The sequence below is a fragment of the Nelumbo lutea genome, chromosome 5 (genome assembly GCF_056320005.1).
Source record: "Nelumbo lutea isolate HS-2025 chromosome 5, American lotus-T2T, whole genome shotgun sequence".
NCBI lineage: Eukaryota > Viridiplantae > Streptophyta > Magnoliopsida > Proteales > Nelumbonaceae > Nelumbo > Nelumbo lutea.
This window is the reverse complement of record NC_142688.1, coordinates 8307194-8325181: the sequence shown is the minus strand read 5'-3', so window position 1 is coordinate 8325181 and position 17988 is coordinate 8307194. Positions and strand designations below refer to the sequence as shown.

Genomic DNA, 17988 nt, shown 5'->3' with positions numbered 1-17988 from the left:
ATTTGACCCGTACTTCGGATAACTATGTGTTTTGCTCTTACCTTTTGCGATAGGTTCAGCCCGGCTATCAATGCCTCGTACTCCGCATCATTGTTGGATGCCACGAACTCAAAGCATAGTGCGTATTCCAATTTCGTGCCACCCGGGCCGCATAACACTATTCCAGCCCCGCTGCCCTGCTGGTTCGAGGAGCCATCTACGTGAAGGATCCAGGGCTCCTCATCCCAGTTCGCGTTTGGCCTAACCAGGAGAGATGCCACACTGGCTGCTACTTCACGGGGTTCAGACTCTATTGGCTTGGGAGCTTCGGTCTCACCCAAATTGGGGATCTCGGGCTCAACTGGCCTAGGGACTTCGAGGCTGAACGTGCACTCGGCGATAAAATCTGCTAAGGCTTGGGCTTCAATAGTAGTTCGTGGCTTATATTGGAGGTCATACTCGCTGAGCTCGATGGCCCACTTGGTCAGCCGACCGGAAACCTCAGGCTTGAGTAAGACTTGCCTCAGAGGTTTGTCAGTCAGGATGATGATAGTGTGAGCCTGAAAATATGGGCGGAGTTTCCGAGCTGCAATTACTAGTGCGTATGCTAGCTTTTTTATCGGCGGGTATCTCGTCTCTACTCCCTGCAAAATTTTACTAACATAATAAATGGGTCGTTGGACCCAATCTACTTCTTTTATTAGTACCGAACTGACCACCTCGTCACTTGCCGAGAGGTACAGTTCTAAGACCTCGCCCTCCTCGGGCCTGGTTAAGATTGGCACACTAGCGAGGTAGGTTTTTAGCTCGTCGAACACGAGCTGACAGTCTTGGGTCCATTTGAACCCTTTGCCTTTGATTGCTTTAAAGAATGGTAGACAGCGGTGTGCCGATTTGGACATGAAGCGGCTCAGAGCGGCTATGCGACCGTTTAGCCTCTAAACTCTTTTACTTTTCGGGGTGGTCTCATATCTAGGATGGCCTTTATCTTGCCCGGGTTGGCCTCAATACCGCACCGGTTGACAATGTACCCTAGGAACTTACCCGAGGTGACACCGAAGACACACTTGTTTGGGTTCAGTTTCATGCTAGATTGACCCAGAATTCGGAAGACAAAATCTAAGTCTTGCACTAATTCTTGTGAAAACTGTCTTGACGACCATGTCGTCTACATAACATTCTATTTTCATGCCAATTAAGGGCCGAAACAGCTTATTCACAAGTCTTTGGAAGGTCGCCCCAGCATTCTTTAGTCCGAAGGGCATGACCTTGTAGCAGTACAGGCCGAACTCGGTTATGAAGACGGTTTTTCCTCATCGAACTGGTCCATCCTGAATTGGTTGTAGCCCGAGTAGGCATCCAAGAAGCTTAGCAATTCCTGTCCCGAGGTCGCGTCCACTAGGCGGTCAATTCTGGGGAGGGGGAAGCAGTCTTTCGGGCAAGATCGATTCAGGTCGGTGTAGTCAACGCACATGCACCACTTGCCTTTTTCCTTTTTCACCAGTACTGGGTTGGCTACCCAGCTCAGGTAATGAACTTCCCTTATGAAGTCTGCTACGAGGATCTTTTCGACCTCCTCATCGACCGCCCTCTAGCCTTCCGGGGCTAAGTTGCGTTTCTTCTGTCTAATGGGTCTGACTACAGGGTCAGTATTAAGTTTGTGAATTATAATGTTGGGGTCAATACCGGGCATATCGGTCGCGGACCATGCAAAAATGTCTAAAATTTGAAGTAGGAAACTCACCGGTTCGGGTCATAGAGGTTCTTTGATGGAAGCACCGATTTGTAGCGTTCGAGCCGGGTCCATAGCTGAAGTTGGGATTGCGACCATTTCCTCTATGGCTGAACCTCGTTCCTTGCCCTGCTCCGTAGGCCGCTCTAGTTCGAGGTCGTCGGCCACCTTGGTTTTTCCCTTCAGGGTGGCAACATGACACTTGCGGGACTCAAGCTGGTCACCCCACGCTACCCCCACACTGAAGTCTGTAGGGAACTTCATTGCCAAATAGTAGGTGGAGACCACTGCCCGTAGGACATGCGTAATTGGCCGCCCTATTATGGCATTGTATGGGGAGGGGGTCGCGACCAACAGGAAAATCGTGGTTGAGTCTGACCGCACAAGGCCATGTGTCGACTTCCACAGGTACTGTTATTTTCCCGAGAGGCCTGACTTCCTCTCCGCTGAAGCCCACCAGAGGAGTGTTCGCGGGCTTCAACTCGCTTCTTTGCAACTGAAGCTGGTCAAATGCCGACTTGAAGAGGATGTCTGCCGAGCTACCTGAATTCGCAAGTATGCGCCTGACTTCGAAGTCATTGATCCTTAGTTTTATGACGAACGCATCATCATGGGGGTAGTGGACACCTCGCGCATCGTCTTCCGTGAAGAAGATCAGTTCTTCCATCTTCGGCCTCTTTGTAGGGTTCTGTTCTTCTTGGGCCGCTGCCGAAGTACAACCTGCTACCACCAAACGTCCCACTATCACGTGGATGGTTCCCTGAATTGGCCTCTCTTTCGGAGGTTGTCTTTGCGATGGTTCGGCTGGCCTGCTGCTGGATTTGGGGGCACCTCTTCCGTGCTCCCCTTGCTGACCTGTCTTATTATTATTACTATTATGCTGTACAAAATTTCTCAAGTACTCGCGAAGGATGAGTCCCTCTATCTCATCCCGGAGATTATTACACTATTCGGTACTATGACTGTGATCTCTATGGAAACTACAGTACAAGTTTTTATTTCTCTCGTTTGGGTTCCCTTTCAGGCGAGGTGGCCATTTTACGTATGGGGCGTCTTTGATAGTCATCAAGATCTCGGTCCGCCTCGTGTTTAAGGGTGTGTAGTTCGTCCGAGCTGCTAAGGGAGCTTGGAACGGCTGGCTCGGCTTCATCTCCTGGGCCGGTTTTTACTTCTGTCAACTGGGTTTGAGGGCTCGCCTTCCTTCTTCCTTTTCTCGATCCCGCTTTCAGTCCTTTGGTTGATCTCTTCCTCTGTTCTCATGAACTTATCCACGAGCTTGAGGAATTCGACTATGGTCACGGGCTGGTTAGCTACCATGTGCCATTTGAACTCCTTGTGTGTTACTCCTCTCTTGGCTGTCGCGAGCTGCACCGCGGGGTCCAGTCGCGGTATCTGCAAGCATGCGTCATTGAACCGCTTGATGTAGCCCCGGATGGACTCTCCTTCCCTCTGGACTACTCTGGAGATGCTCTCCTTGGTTCTGGGGAACCGCTTGCTGGTAACGAAGTGTGCAGTGAAGACCTGCAAGAACTGGGTCCAGCTTCTTATTGACCTGGGGCCAGGTTCCTATACCAAGTGCGGGCCACCCCTTGAAGGTGGTGGTGAAGGCCACACACATGCACGATTCATTGGCCCTGGCTAGGTGCATTTGGGACTGGAAGGCATCGGTGTAGTTGTTGGGGTCGAAAGACCCATCGTACTTGTCTAAAGGGGGGAGCTTGAAGTCTCTAGGCATGGGAACTGCAAGGAGTTCTGATGTGAGGGGGGAAGGAACTGAGAGAATAGGGACAACTTTTACCTCGCCCGAGCTTGTCTCTTCCTTACCTATGAGCTCGGGCAGGACACGGGTGGCAGTTTGACGATTTCACTGGCGTCTTCATTGCCGAGTGGGCCTGGTACTGGCACTGCTGGCCTCCGTGTTGCCGAGCTCGATGGGCCCAGACTGTTAGTAGTCTGCCGCTAGGACACTGAATCGATTCTCTGTCAGCTGGAACTCAGACTTGGAGTGCCGAGATACTGACTTGGCGGGCGAGGTTTCTGACCCGCCGGCGAGCTGCGAAGTAGGGGTGATTTTTCTTTCCCCTCGGCTCAGGGATGAGGTTTGGCTCTTGTGGGGGTTCTGAAGCTCGGAGGCTTCTCCTCGGTGATGACGTCCACCCTGAGGAGAGGGCTTAACCGGCTTTAGAACAGGGTGCTGAGGTGGAAGTAGTGGTTGGTTCAGAGGCAGTTGGGGGAACTGCTGCTGATAGTGATACTGAGAGATGTGGTGTAGTACTTGGTGCTGCTGGAGCTTATGCTGTTGGAATTGTTGCATTTGGGCTTGCATTGCCCGCATGCATTGCATCAGGTCATCAAACTGGTTCTGGCTGGTCACCAGGAAGACAACAGTTGGTTCAGTAAAGGTTGTTTTGGCAGGGAGAGGAAAGGGGACGTTCATGGCGGGAAGGTTTATGGGCGCCACTATTCGTGGCGCATTTAGGTTAGGGATCCCATCCACTGGAAGGGGGATGGTGAACTGTCTGATGCACACCATGGGGACTTGAAGTTGTTCCCCGGTGGTGTTCATCTCCGTGCCACGTCCAACATTGTTGAGAAGCCATGAGTGTTGGGGTTTTTTGGAAAAAAGAGATTGAGAGTTTTAGAGGGAGGCTTTTAGAAGCGCTCCCACAGACGACACCAATTGATGGTGCGCAATCTGACCGGTCCTAACTGTCAATGACCTTGCCTCTAACCGAAGCAACAGGGGCCTGAAACGGAGAAGAAGGTGAAGAATCTCCGGGGAGGAACCCGGTGAGATTGCTCCGAAGCTCAAGTTAATATTTCTTCAAAGGCAAGATAAAACCAGATGGCGCAAAGTTCACATACCTTGTTCTTGGGGAGTAGAGAGCCTTTTATAACCACTTCGCGCACTCACTCCTAAGCTTCTGTCAGGTCGGGTATGATTACCTTTGCGCTTCTGCCAGTTCGGGTGTCATCACCTCTGTTGGGGCAGAACCGCCACTGTTCTCTTTGTCGGAGCCGTCTCTGTAACTGGAGATGGCGGTGGCAGGTGGCGGTGGCAGGTGACCGTTGAAGTGCGGCTGTCAAGCGTCAGATCCCAAGTTAGTCAGGTGTGCCGCCCCTGGATACAAACTCCTTCGGTGTCAAGTACGGTGCGGTTGTTCAGTTCAGCGTCCTGGAGGCGAAGTGCTGGAGTGGTGTGCGAGGTGAAGTCTTGAGTTCGGATAGAGGTGTGGGCCGAACTGCCATGGGGCAAGCCAGTTCGGGTTGTTGCCCTTTCGGAACTCGTGCCTTGGGCATGCTATTGTGTCGAGCTGTTGCCTTTGCCACGTATTGAGCAATTACGAGATCGGACCAAATCTTCCTTTATCAGTTAGGTTTGTATGCACCATCAAATTCAAGCCCATTAGTTCTCATTTCACAGTGCATGTTATACAAATATGATTTGCCCTATGAATTAGGGATGGAAATTTCTTCCTAGTGGGTACCCACTCCGATAGGGGAAGGCTTTTTTTGAGGTTAAGGATGGATTATAGAGCAAATACATGTTTTGGGATCCTACCAGCAGGGAGGGTAATAGGGTATGGACTTCATGTATTAAGTGTTTAATTTTATATGAAGAATAATTAATAATTTGTGTTTTATACAATCTTAATCAAATAATTGAAAATTTTGATGTTTGTTCATATTATTTTACCTATTTATTATTTATATATAATAGAAAATAATAAAAAATTAGACATAAGTTCTAAACCCAGCCCACCCTACCCCTAAATGGGGAAAAGATAGGATTGGGAAAGGTTTTACATTTTTATGTGCAGTAAGAATTTGGATTCTAAAAATCAAACCCACTATAAATTTTGAGGCGGATAGGGATTGAGAGGTTTGTCGAGAAATTTGTAAAATTTGTAAAACCCTTCTTAAACCCACTGTTTGCCATCCGTATAAGATAATATTCGTAGAGGATTGGAACGTATTTTGTTTTTTTTTTCGATTAATGGGACTACACAACAGAGTAGCCCATCCCCTAGTGGGAGAAGGATTTGATTCCAACTCACTGCTCGACGAGGGTCAGAGAACCTACCAACTGAGCCTGTACCGTATTTTGTTGACAGATGAATAAATGGTCCAGACCCTTCTCGCAACTTTTACAGTAGTAAACCGGATTCAGTCAGAACAAGCCCCGTTTGAATAATTTTTACAGCGTTGCATTGAGAATATCTGAAATAAAACATGAAAGTACGGAGATATTCCTAATGCAAGGCTGTAAAGGTGTTCGATGGGAATTTACACCGACTGAAATCGATCTCCGTTCATCTCCGTATTTATCTGCTGGAAGGGACTGTGCGAACGGTGTGAGTACGACCAATTTCAATCCGGGAAGTTCCATTGTCGAATTGCCCAAAAAGATGTAACGACCTTACTGTCGTTTGATCGGAATTATTCCAAACGGATAATCTGAACCATTAATTCACTCGAGAACGTGCTCGAAGGCCCGGAACAACTTGATGGACCCAGGAAAAATCACTCGTTAGGGGAGCGCTCTCCCAATTTACCATCATTTTGGTACCTTCTACTCTGGATTTGATGGTTGGAAGGTCACATCATATTGGTGGGATGAATGGATGTACACCTAATAATGCGTGAGATGCACTGGATACTTCCTCATATGAGAAAAAAATGAACGTTAGAACCAAAGGAGTCGGTCTCGTAAGTCGTAACGGATAGTTTCCTTTCCAAACGATCAATTATAATCAAGAAGCGTCTCCCAAATCTTGCATTTCTTCTCGTATCTTCTCAGAGTGGACTAACAGTTCTTCTCCATCTCCGATTCATATCTGAAAAACACATTTTCTCTTCTCCAAGACTATTCTTGCTACTGATCGACCTATCATCTTTCTCTCAAGCGTTTTACTTTCGTACCGCTCAGTCTTCGGTTCGCGCCCGTTTTATCATCAGATCTGTAAAGTCCCACCATGGATTTAGGCTGCTTGGATTTAGGTTGCATTTCTGTTTTAGACAAGCAAAACAACGATTTTCTTGTTGACTCAGATAGAAAAGATGGCGACGTGGAAGACTCTGCAACACCAACCGGGAAGGTCGGAAAGGTACTAGTAGAGTTCCTAATCATCTATGTGTGTCTTTTTAATTTTCCTACAAATTAAGGTTTCTATCAACACACAGGATTCGATGTTCGTCAACATAAGTACTTTTTAGCGACAGGTGGCCATTGTTTCACTGTTTGGACTTTGGTTGTTCTGATTTTTTGTTGAATACTAATTAGTTGTAACCCTAACGAAATATGTTTCTATGAATGAAATATCTCTTCGATGTATATCGCAGGAATCTTTGGCGTTTTAAAATTCAGTATTTTTTTTTTCTTCTGTTCCTCATTTACTTTGTTTTTAATTGTTTGATTGAGCCTATATTATGTGGTAAGACTTTGATTCCTCCTTGACTGTTTATATCTTAAGGAGAATGCATTTCATAAGGTTCTTATCTTTTTCAAACCTATAATAATGCTACTGCTAGTGTCAAGGGCTCTGTGGGCTTGAAGGTACTCAAATCATAAAAGAATAAACTGTAACAAGGATTTTGTGCAAATACGCCTGGTTGGGGGGGGGGGGGGTTAGTTTACTTTGTTTTTAATTGTTGAAATGAGCCTCTGCTATCTTTGACTCTTGTCTTACTTCAACCTGGAATAATGCTACCTATTATGCTAGTGTCAAGGGCTCTGTGGGCATGAAGGCACTCAAATCACTAAAAGGACAAAATGTAACAAGGGTTTTGTGAAAATATACCTGGTTAAGGGGTGTTACAACTTGTTCTTTTGCTATTAAGGCCTCCTGTGACACTCACTGGCTCTAAATTTAGTCTATATTTTGACATTCATGTTGCCATATTTTATGACTTTTCTATGCCAAAGAAATATTTTCGACACCATTTTGTAATTTATTATCACTAATGTGATTTCAAATGTTATGGATGCTCTTTTCAGTACTAAAGAACTGAGCTAGAGAAAAAAAAAAAAAACTTGACATTTTGAATGTAGTTTAATTTAGACTATGTTGCAAATTTTAGTTGAATGCTTCATGCAAAACATAGAAATAACTCCTCTTTCAATCTGCGGAATTTTGAAATCAAGAAAGAGTTTGTTCAATTAAAAAAAAAGTGTACCTGAGATGAGAATGTGAGATGAACGAGTGACAAGACTAGAAATGACAGAATTAGAGATTAGCACAGTAGAGATGACTGCGTAGTTCCAATTGGTGACAAGGTGATGGAGTAAATTGAGATGGTTTGGTCACACACATAGACATCATAAGTGAAAAAGACTAGAAATGACAGAATTAGAAATTAACACATTAGAGAGGACAGAAGGGCAGCCCCAATTGGCGACAAGATGACAGTCAATTGAGATGATTTGTCACATGCATTGACGATCAATGACTGCACCAATGAGAAGTGACTTGGTGCAAGTAGAAGGCTCTAAAAGGATCAGAGAAAATTTGGGCTGAAGTGGTAAAATATAAACTAAGGACTTGCAATTTGAGAGAAAGCATGGCTGTTGATAGAGAACCATGGTGAGGCAGGATTTGTGTAGACAGCATCAAATTGTTGGTGTTTAAAGCTGAGATGAATTACAAATGACATCAAATTGTTGGAATTTAGGGATGCAGGCATCCGCACCTCAATGATGGAAATGTAATCAGTACTGTAAAACGACAGTAAAAAAGGAAAAATAATCTTTAAAACGACTAAACCAACTTCTTGGAGTTCTTTTGTAAGAGGCTTACAGATGATTCCAATCAATCACTGTTTCAAATTTAGGGATGGCAGGCACCATTCCGAGCACCTCAGTGATGGAAATGTAAACAGTATTGTATTAATGCTTAAATTTTTTGTTCTGGCTGACACTAAGGCTTGAATTTCATGATTATATTTGACGATTCAAATATAAGCTCATCATATTAAAGCAAAAAAAAAAAGTAATTATGGTTAAGAAAAAGGAACTTGGCAGCCTGCAGCAGGGCCCACTTCTAGGACTCTTCATGCTTACACAGCTCTAAATTTATGTGTGCAGAAATGTGCTTTTGTGTCTGCATGTATGAACACAAACTCCTGAATTAGATTGATGTTTGCAAAATTTTAACTTTGAATGAGAATGCTACATACGTTACAAACTTGCATGTTTGAAAATGAACTGCTTGTGGCAGAAGCTAGAACTGGTCAGACAATTGGTTATTAACAGGGTAGACTACAAGAGTCAAGGAAACCTGTTCTAGGACAAAATGGGTTGCAATCATAAGTCCCCTTTGCAATAGAATTTATTCTACATTTGGCCACATAACAGTGAAAGTGCTCTCAGACTAGAAGAATTAGAGGTATCCACTTAACTTCTTTTTTTCAAATTAACATGGAGTGATTCCAGCAGTAGATCATAACTTTATTTAACACTTCGTGTACCTAATTGAATCATTCATGTGGAGTATTATCATGAGCAGATTCGCAGAAATTGTTGCAATTTGACCATCTTATTGTGTGTTGCTGACCTAAGTAATTGTATTTACACACTCACTTCCATGTTTAAGCTAGTAGAATCTCTACATCCATTTGTCTGCTTCCATTTGATGATCTATCTGCAGATTTGCAGAAATTATTGCAGTCCTTTTATTCTGTGTTGCTGACCTACATAGCAGTTGTATACTTACACACTCACTTCCATGTTTAAGCTAGTAGAACTTGCATCCATTTGTCTGCTTTCATTTGATGATTAAAGTTTTCTAGAATATAGTGTCCAACAGTTCAATAATGGTTTGAAGTTTGTGATTAGAAAGTACTTCATGGATGGAGTGATGTGAACATATCTCCAAGGATTAGAAAATTGATTCTTTCCAGCTATATTCACATAAAGCCATCTAAAATAAATGGAATTAGGGGTGTCAACAGTATTCGAAAATCCAATTTTGAATTCGAGATTCAACATAATCGAATCGAATTCGGATAATTCGAATATCTAACCAGTCGAATTCGGATATCCTATTCATACCGAATAGCTAATGGGATTCGAATTCAGATATGACCTGATTCAATTCGAAAAATATCCGAATTTGACCGATTATTTATTTATTATATATAATATATAAAATTTTTAAATATTTTATATAATTTATTTATATATATATAATAATTAAATTATATACATATTTTATATATTTATATATTTTATATATTTATATATATTTTATGTATTTATTAATTACCTAAAAGAATTAATTAGTCGAATCCGAATCGAATATTCGAATATTTAATCGGAGTTGAATTCGAATATTAATTTTCGGATATCCGTCGGATATTGAATTTGTTAATCGGATTTGAATTCGGATATTGCCTGATTTGATTCAGATTTGATCCGTTTACACCCTAATTGGAATCACAGTTATTTCAAACCGATCAGCTTACCACCCAAAGGATTTCAGACCGATCAGCTTAGTGACCAACTTGTATAAGATTATTGCTACGGTCCTCTCCGCAAGGTTAAAAACAGTTCTTCCTACCTTAATCAGCCAACAGCAAGGGACTTTTGTAAAAGGGAGACAAATAGGTGATCAAATCTTCATTGCCAATGAATGTGTGGAAGAAATGAAAAGAAAGATATAGGAAAGAAGGCTTTGTATGTAAGTTGAACCTTGAGAAAGATTATGATATGGTGGACTGGGCGTTTTTAATTGAGATAATGGAATTTTGTGGTTTCGGGGAGAGATGGTGCACAATTGGATTTTTGGATGCGTTAAGACTTGTCATTATTCGACTATGGTCAATGGGATTGTGAGAGACTTCTTTCCAGCTTGTAGAGGTTTGAGGTAGGGAGACCCCTGATCCCTTTCTCTTCACCTCCTTACCAACCTTCCAACCATTGAATCTATTCTCCCTTTCAGCCTTATAAATCATTCTACTACTCAAAACATCTGCAACTAGGGTGAAGAGAAAGGGTGATAAGGGGTCTCCCTGCCTCAAACCTCTACAAAATGGAAAGAAGTCTCTCACAATCCCATTAACCATAATGACAAGTCTTAACCTTAAAATTAATCTTGAGAAGAGCTGTATTGGGGGAATTAACATAGAGGAAGGAGACCTTACAGTTGTTGCAAATGTCCTAGAATGCTCCATCTCAAGTTGGCCTCTAACTTACTTAGGACTTCCCTAGGTGCAAACCCTAGAGAGACTAGATTTTGGGTTCCAATGTTACTTGGAAAAGAAACTACATCTCTATTGGGGGTAGGGTTACTCTAATTAAGTCCATACCTGCCAGTCTAAAAGGAGATAAATAAGATACTGATGAGGGACTTTTTGTGGGAATAGGGAGACTGTGTAGAAGTTTTGAAGCAGGAGGATTGGGAATTAGGAATGTGGATAAAAAGAACTTGGCATTGCTAGGAAAATGGTTATGGAGGTGGCCACGGGAACAAGATAGACTCTGGCTGTCTGGCAAAGTAATAGCCATTATACATGGAAGGTTGGGGAATGGCTGGGAAGATACAGGTCTCTCTAACAAGGCTACATCAGCATCTCCATGGAGTTGGCCATGGGAACAGAATAGACTTTGGCATCAAGTAATAGCCCTACATGGAAGGTTGGGGAATGGATGGGATGCAGGTCTCTCTAACAGGGCTACGTTAGCATCTCCATGGAGTTGGCCACGGGAATGGAATAGACTTTGGCATAAAGTAATAGCCAGTATACATGGAAGGCTGGGGAATGGCTGGGTGCAAGTTTCTCTAACAGGGCTACGTTAGCATCTCCGTGGAAGGCAATTCATCATATTCTGCCCACTTTCCTCCAGTTTGTCAGGTATGACGCTTGTTCAGGGGATACTATTAAATTCTAGGAGGATATCTGGATCGGATCTTACAAGTTGAAGGATCTCTTCCCATCTTTCCTTGTACAAAAATGAATGTATTGTCAAATTCATTGCTCCCCCAGTTCTCCCATTGGACCATAATTGGGACTTTGGCTTTCATAGAGAGTTAAGGGATGGCGAGTTGAGGGCTTGTACAGTTGCTTTTGATCCTAATAACTCAGACAAGTGTATTTGGGCCCCTCAACCTAAGGGTCTGTTTTCATGTGCCTCCTTCAAGTTTGTTTGTAAATTGTCAAATTCATTGCTCCCCCAGTTCTCCCATTGGACCATAATGGGCCCCTCAACCTAAGGGTCTGTTTTCATGTGCCTCCTTCAAGTTTGTTTGTAAATTGTCAAATTCATTGCTCCCCCAGTTCTCCCATTGGACCATAATTGGGACTTTGGCTTTCATAGAGAGTTAAGGGATGGCGAGTTGAGGGCTTGTACAGTTGCTTTTGATCCTAATAACTCAGACAAGTGTATTTGGGCCCCTCAACCTAAGGGTCTGTTTTCATGTGCCTCCTTCAAGTTTGTTTGTAATTATTCCCCCTCTCCTTTGTTCCCCTTGAAAGAGTTCTGGTGCAAATCCATTCCCCCTAAAATAAGTGTTTTTTGTTGGGAAGTAATTCATGGAAAAATTAATACCTTGGAAATGCTATAGAAGAGGAAACCCAAATTCATGTCTCTCCTAACTGGTGTTTCTTGTCCAGATCTGATAATGAGAGTTGCTCTCATTTATTGATATATGGAATTGGTTTTTTTCTTTTGTTTGGGTGCAGATGGTCCTTACCAGCGGAGGCTAATGTGTTGTTTGATCCTTCTATGTTTACTTGGCCAAAAAAGAGGGGGAAGGATAATGTGGAGGTGTGTCAGAGCAGCCTTGGTTTGGACTATTTGGGAAGAGAGGAATATGATAATCTTCTCTGAGAAGGAGAGGAGCAAGGAACAATAAGGGACTGTGTGATGATTAGAGTGATTCATTAGATCAAATCTATGGATCTGTTTTCTCAAGTTTCTCCTGATGACCTGTGGAGAAATTGGCAAGGAGAGAGTGGCAAGAAGTTCTTCCAGAAGGGAAAGGATAAATGCTGTATGGCTACCCAGTTGAAAACTATGTGAAGCTGAATTTTGACGGGAGTAGCAGGATATAGGAGGAGGGGTTGTGAGACACATGGATGAACTGTTCTCTCAAGGCAGAATTATTTGCTGCCTTACAAGGAGCAAAGACTGCTAATGAATTGAATGGGTAGCTGAAAACTATGTGAAGCTGAATTTTGACGGGAGTAGCAGGGGATATAGGAGGGGTTGTGAGACACATGGATGAACTGTTCTCTCAAGGCAGAATTATTTGCTGCCTTACAAGGAGCACAGACTGCTAATGAATTGATGGGTGAGGAGATTGAAGGGGACTCAAAACCTGGTGGTGAGTTGGTTACACAGGGATGAGCTAAAAAAGTTTTTATGGATCACCAAGGATATGTATGTGAAGCTGAATTTTGACGGAAGTAGCAGGGGATATAGGAGGGGTTGTGAGACACATGGATGAACTGTTCTCTCAAGGCAGAATTATTTGCTGCCTTACAAGGAGCACAGACTGCTAATGAATTGATGGGTGAGGAGATTGAAGGGGACTCAAAACCTGGTGGTGAGTTGGTTACACAGGGATGAGATAAAAAAGTTTTTATGGATCACCAAGGATATGAACTTGAGGATAGAATGGGTGAGGAGATCAGCTAATGGATTAGCTGATATAGGAGGAGGGGTTGTGAGACACATGGATGAACTGTTCTCTCAAGGCAGAATTATTTGCTGCCTTACAAGGAGCACAGACTGCTAATGAATTGAATGGGTGAGGAGATTGAAGGGGACTCAAAACCTGGTGGTGGGTTGGTTACACGGGGATGAGATAAAAAAGTTTTTATGGATCACCAAGGATATGAACTTGAGGATAGAATGGGTGAGGAGATCGGCTAATGGATTAGCTGATATAGGAGGAGGGGTTGTGAGACACATGGATGAACTGTTCTCTCAAGGCAGAATTATTTGCTGCCTTACAAGGAGCACAGACTGCTAATGAATTGAATGGGTGAGGAGATTGAAGGGGACTCAAAACCTGGTGGTGGGTTGGTTACACGGGGATGAGATAAAAAAGTTTTTATGGATCACCAAGGATATGAACTTGAGGATAGAATGGGTGAGGAGATCGGCTAATGGGTTAGCTGATATAGGGGGAGGGGTTGTGAGACACATGGATGAACTGTTCTCTCAAAGCAGATTATTTGCTGCCTTACAAGGAGCACAGACTGCTAATGAATTGAATGGGTGAGGAGATTGAAGGGGACTCAAAACCTGGTGGTGGGTTGGTTACACGGGGATGAGATAAAAAAGTTTTTATGGATCACCAAGGATATGAACTTGAGGATAGAATGGGTGAGGAGATCGGCTAATGGGTTAGCTGATATAGGGGGAGGGGTTGTGAGACACATGGATGAACTGTTCTCTCAAAGCAGAATTATTTGCTGCCTTACAAGGAGCACAGACTGCTAATGAATTGAATGGGTGAGGAGATTGAAGGGGACTCAAAACCTGGTGGTGGGTTGGTTACACGGGGATGAGATAAAAAAGTTTTTATGGATCACCAAGGATATGAACTTGAGGATAGAATGGGTGAGGAGATCGGCTAATGGGTTAGCTGATATAGGGGGAGGGGTTGTGAGACACATGGATGAACTGTTCTCTCAAAGCAGAATTATTTGCTGCCTTACAAGGAGCACAGATTGCTAATGAATTGAATGGGTGAGGAGATTGAAGGGGACTCAAAACCTGGTGGTGGGTTGGTTACACGGGGATGAGATAAAAAAGTTTTTATGGATCACCAAGCATATGAACTTGAGGATAGAATGGGTGAGGAGATCGGCTAATGGGTTAGCTGATATAGGGGGAGGGGTTGTGAGACACATGGATGAACTGTTCTCTCAAAGCAGAATTATTTGCTGCCTTACAAGGAGCACAGATTGCTAATGAATTGAATGGGTGAGGAGATTGAAGGGGACTCAAAACCTGGTGGTGGGTTGGTTACACGGGGATGAGATAAAAAAGTTTTTATGGATCACCAAGGATATGAACTTGAGGATAGAATGGGTGAGGAGATCAGCTACCCTTGCCAAACAAGGGGGTGAATAGACAATCTTTGTTTTGGGCTCACCTGTAATATTTTTGTAATAGTTTATGTTCTGTTTTTGTTTATAGAGAGGTAGCATCTTGTGCCTCTCTATAAGAGATGCTTGTAATGCCTATACCTTCAGAATTAATAAAATCTATTCTCATTTATCAAAAAAAAAAAAAAAACTGGAACCACAGAAGGCAAAACTTGGGCAAACTTTAACTAGTTAAGCATGACAAATGTGCGACTGTGCATATGTGTAGACATGCTCACACAAATGATTTGACCAAGTCCCTTGCATGGTTATGTTACTATATGCCATACAATTGCACTTGTCTATTCATACTATCCAATGATGTGCTAAAATGAAATCAAAATGGCTATGTGATCAAGTTTTTATCCCAGATGAAGAAAAATCATTTCTTATATCTTTTCACATTGATTTTTTAATGCAGAATAGAGTTTCAAAAGATATTGGTCAAACACTAAATGCTGTCAATAAATCAACATCCCACATAAAGAAGCATCCTCACAGAAGGAATTCTTCTCCACTTAACTGGTTCCCTAGGAAAAAGACAGATTCTTACTTGAATAGGAAAATAAAGCTCCTGCAGGTACTACTTTTTGGTTTCATTTTCATTCCGTGAGGCATTTCTTGCCCACTAGGTTTGGTTGTTTGAGGCAAGCACAGTTACTAATCTGAAGTACATATTATATTACAGGAAATAGGGGGCATGAATTCAACTCTTGATGAGACTTTGGGTAATTCAAATCCTCATTACTGTAGAGTAGAGAGAGAAAAGATTGCAGCTAGAGAAGCAGCACAGGGGGTCATGGAGGCTCGTAAAGATGCAATGGTGGAAGCATCTTGGTGTAAAATACTTCGAGCTGCCAGGTTTCTTTTTTTCCCCACTCATTACATTAAGATCAAAATTTTGGTTCCTCTCTAAACTTGTTTCTTTAATTTTTAATAGAATCCAGAGCAAAGAAGCAGAGGCCTTTTTGCTTAAAGCAGAGAAAGATGTAGTTGAAGCCTTTGAAGCAGCAAAAGCAATGGGAGTGATCATGTATGAGAGACAAGATTGCCCTTGGAAGCCATGTGAAATAGAGTCATCTTCAGTAAACAAAGGAGGATCTACCACACATACTGTTACGGCATCTTTTGAAACAGCATTTGAGGTAGACAAAGAAGTTGCAGCAGCTGTCAAGATTGCATTAATTAGGCTTGCACATTGCCCCTCTTCTCTAACTAAGGATGATATCAAAGACCTACTGTGGAAGATCAGTCAAAATCCAGATACAAATGAGACCAACCAAGAATTATCAGAATTTTCATCAGAATGTGAAACAGATAATGATTCTGGACTGGACTCAGGGTCTCAAGAAGATGGTGTTGTTTCTCAGTGTTCAAATTCGAAGATTCCAGGCACAAAATTAAGACAAAGGAGTAAGAACAAGCAAATTTCACCAAATATTAATACCACAAAACTTGTTGATTTGATGCTCAACAGGCTCAAATGTTTACAAGAAGATGAGCTGGCTTCTCTTGCCACCATAGTTGCTACCTGTGGCTTGAATGCTGCTCTGCTTGAAGTGGAAAATAGTAAGCAGCAGAATCCAGAATTTGGCACTGAAACCATGGCTCCTATTGTTACTTTTGGCAGAAATACAGGGGTTTTTCGACGCTCTAACATGGAGCACATCATGGATAGGGAGATAAGAAGGAAACAGGTGGTGACAGAACTCCCAAGTTTAGACAAGTTTTTGGTTAAGCACATGTCGAAGCTTGAAAGAGAGGTAGAAGAAGCCAAAAACATGAGAAACAGTGAGTGTAAAGAAGGATGCAGGAACAATCCACAAGGATCAGAGGACACGGCAGACAATTCAAACAGGACTATCACTTCATCTGAGGCTATCACAGATTTGGGAAGTATTCTACTAAAGCATTCCTCTAAGCTACAGAAGGAGATTGAAGAGGAAAAAAAGAAGTTAGCAACAGAATCTGGGGTTAATGACAAGAAGGGAAACAAGCAAGATAGATTGATCCAGCAAAGAAAAAAAGATGTTTCAGATGTCCCTAGTCTAGACAAGTTTCTGGTGAAGCATGTGTCAAGACTTGAAAGAGAGGTTCAAGATGCCAGGAACATGAGAAAAACTGACCAACTAGTGGGAGGCAACAGCAAGGTTAATTATAAGAGTCTGGCTTTACCTAAGGTTGTCAAAGAGTTGGATGATACAGTAGGGCAAGCGGGCAAAGAAAATATAGATTCCAACGAATCAGTGGATAAATTGGAATCACTGTCGTCACTTCAAGATGGAAATGGAATAAAAGAGACAGACAATGGCCTAGATAAGATACTGGTGAAGCCTGTGCACAGGTTGGAAAGGGAGAAAATGCAAGCATTAGCATTGGGAATGGATTATGTTAAGAGAAAGCAGAAAAAACAAGGAAGCAGCGATGTTACAGATTGTGAGAGCTTGGACAAAGTCTTGGCGAAGCATGTATCAAGACTCGAGAAAGAAAAAATGGGGTTAGGTGTGAGGGAAGAAGTGATCATATTGAAGAGGAGGGAGCCAGAGCTCGAGAAAAGTGAGGGCGGTTTGGATCAAATATTGGTGAAACACCAGTCAAGACTTGAGAAGGAGAAGTTGGCTGCTACTCAGCAATCTGGGGGAGATCACACTAAACATTTAGAGGCACGTCGAGAAGCAAGGGAGAGGGAATTGCAAGAGGCATGGGGAGGCTTGAGCTTAGGGAATTCTATACGCCCTCGTCTTTCGAGACTTGAGCGAGACAAGGCAAGTTCTCTTCATCCTTCTCTCCTTTTTTTTTTCTCTCGTTTATATAGCTAGCAAACGCATTGTAATTTGTTCATTTTGTACCAATTTTTTTATTCTCTCTTTCTTTGCTCAGGCTGCTTGGATAAAAGCTGAAGAAGAGGAGCAAAAGCAATCTAGGGCGGAGCTCTAAAAATGTCATCCTGTTACTGTTTTTTTCTGAAGATATGATTTAGCATCCTATCAAATGTTTGTGTGTGTATATATATAAGCTGCTCTTATTCTATGTCGAGATAATTGACCCAAAAGCTCTTTTATAATAAAATGTATATTCGCTTCTTCAACCCTCTTTCCCTAAACTGTTCGCAGCATCCTATAAAATGTGTGTATATATATTACCTTTCAGAAGCCTGGCTTTTGATTAAACTACTCAAA

The 17988-nt window shown here is 42.7% G+C and overlaps 1 protein-coding gene across 1 annotated transcript; it reads left to right on the top strand.

Moving 5' to 3' along the window:
• The first annotated feature begins 6409 nt into the window (after nucleotides 1–6409).
• Nucleotides 6410–17897, top strand: LOC148850167 (myosin-2 heavy chain-like protein). Its single transcript, XM_088947580.1, has 5 exons — nucleotides 6410–6819; nucleotides 15231–15389; nucleotides 15498–15670; nucleotides 15750–17574; nucleotides 17690–17897. Exons 1-5 carry the CDS (start codon nucleotides 6688–6690, stop codon nucleotides 17744–17746), a joined length of 2346 nt encoding a protein of 781 aa, XP_088803706.1. The 5' UTR covers nucleotides 6410–6687; the 3' UTR covers nucleotides 17747–17897.
• The last annotated feature ends 91 nt before the right edge of the window (nucleotides 17898–17988 follow it).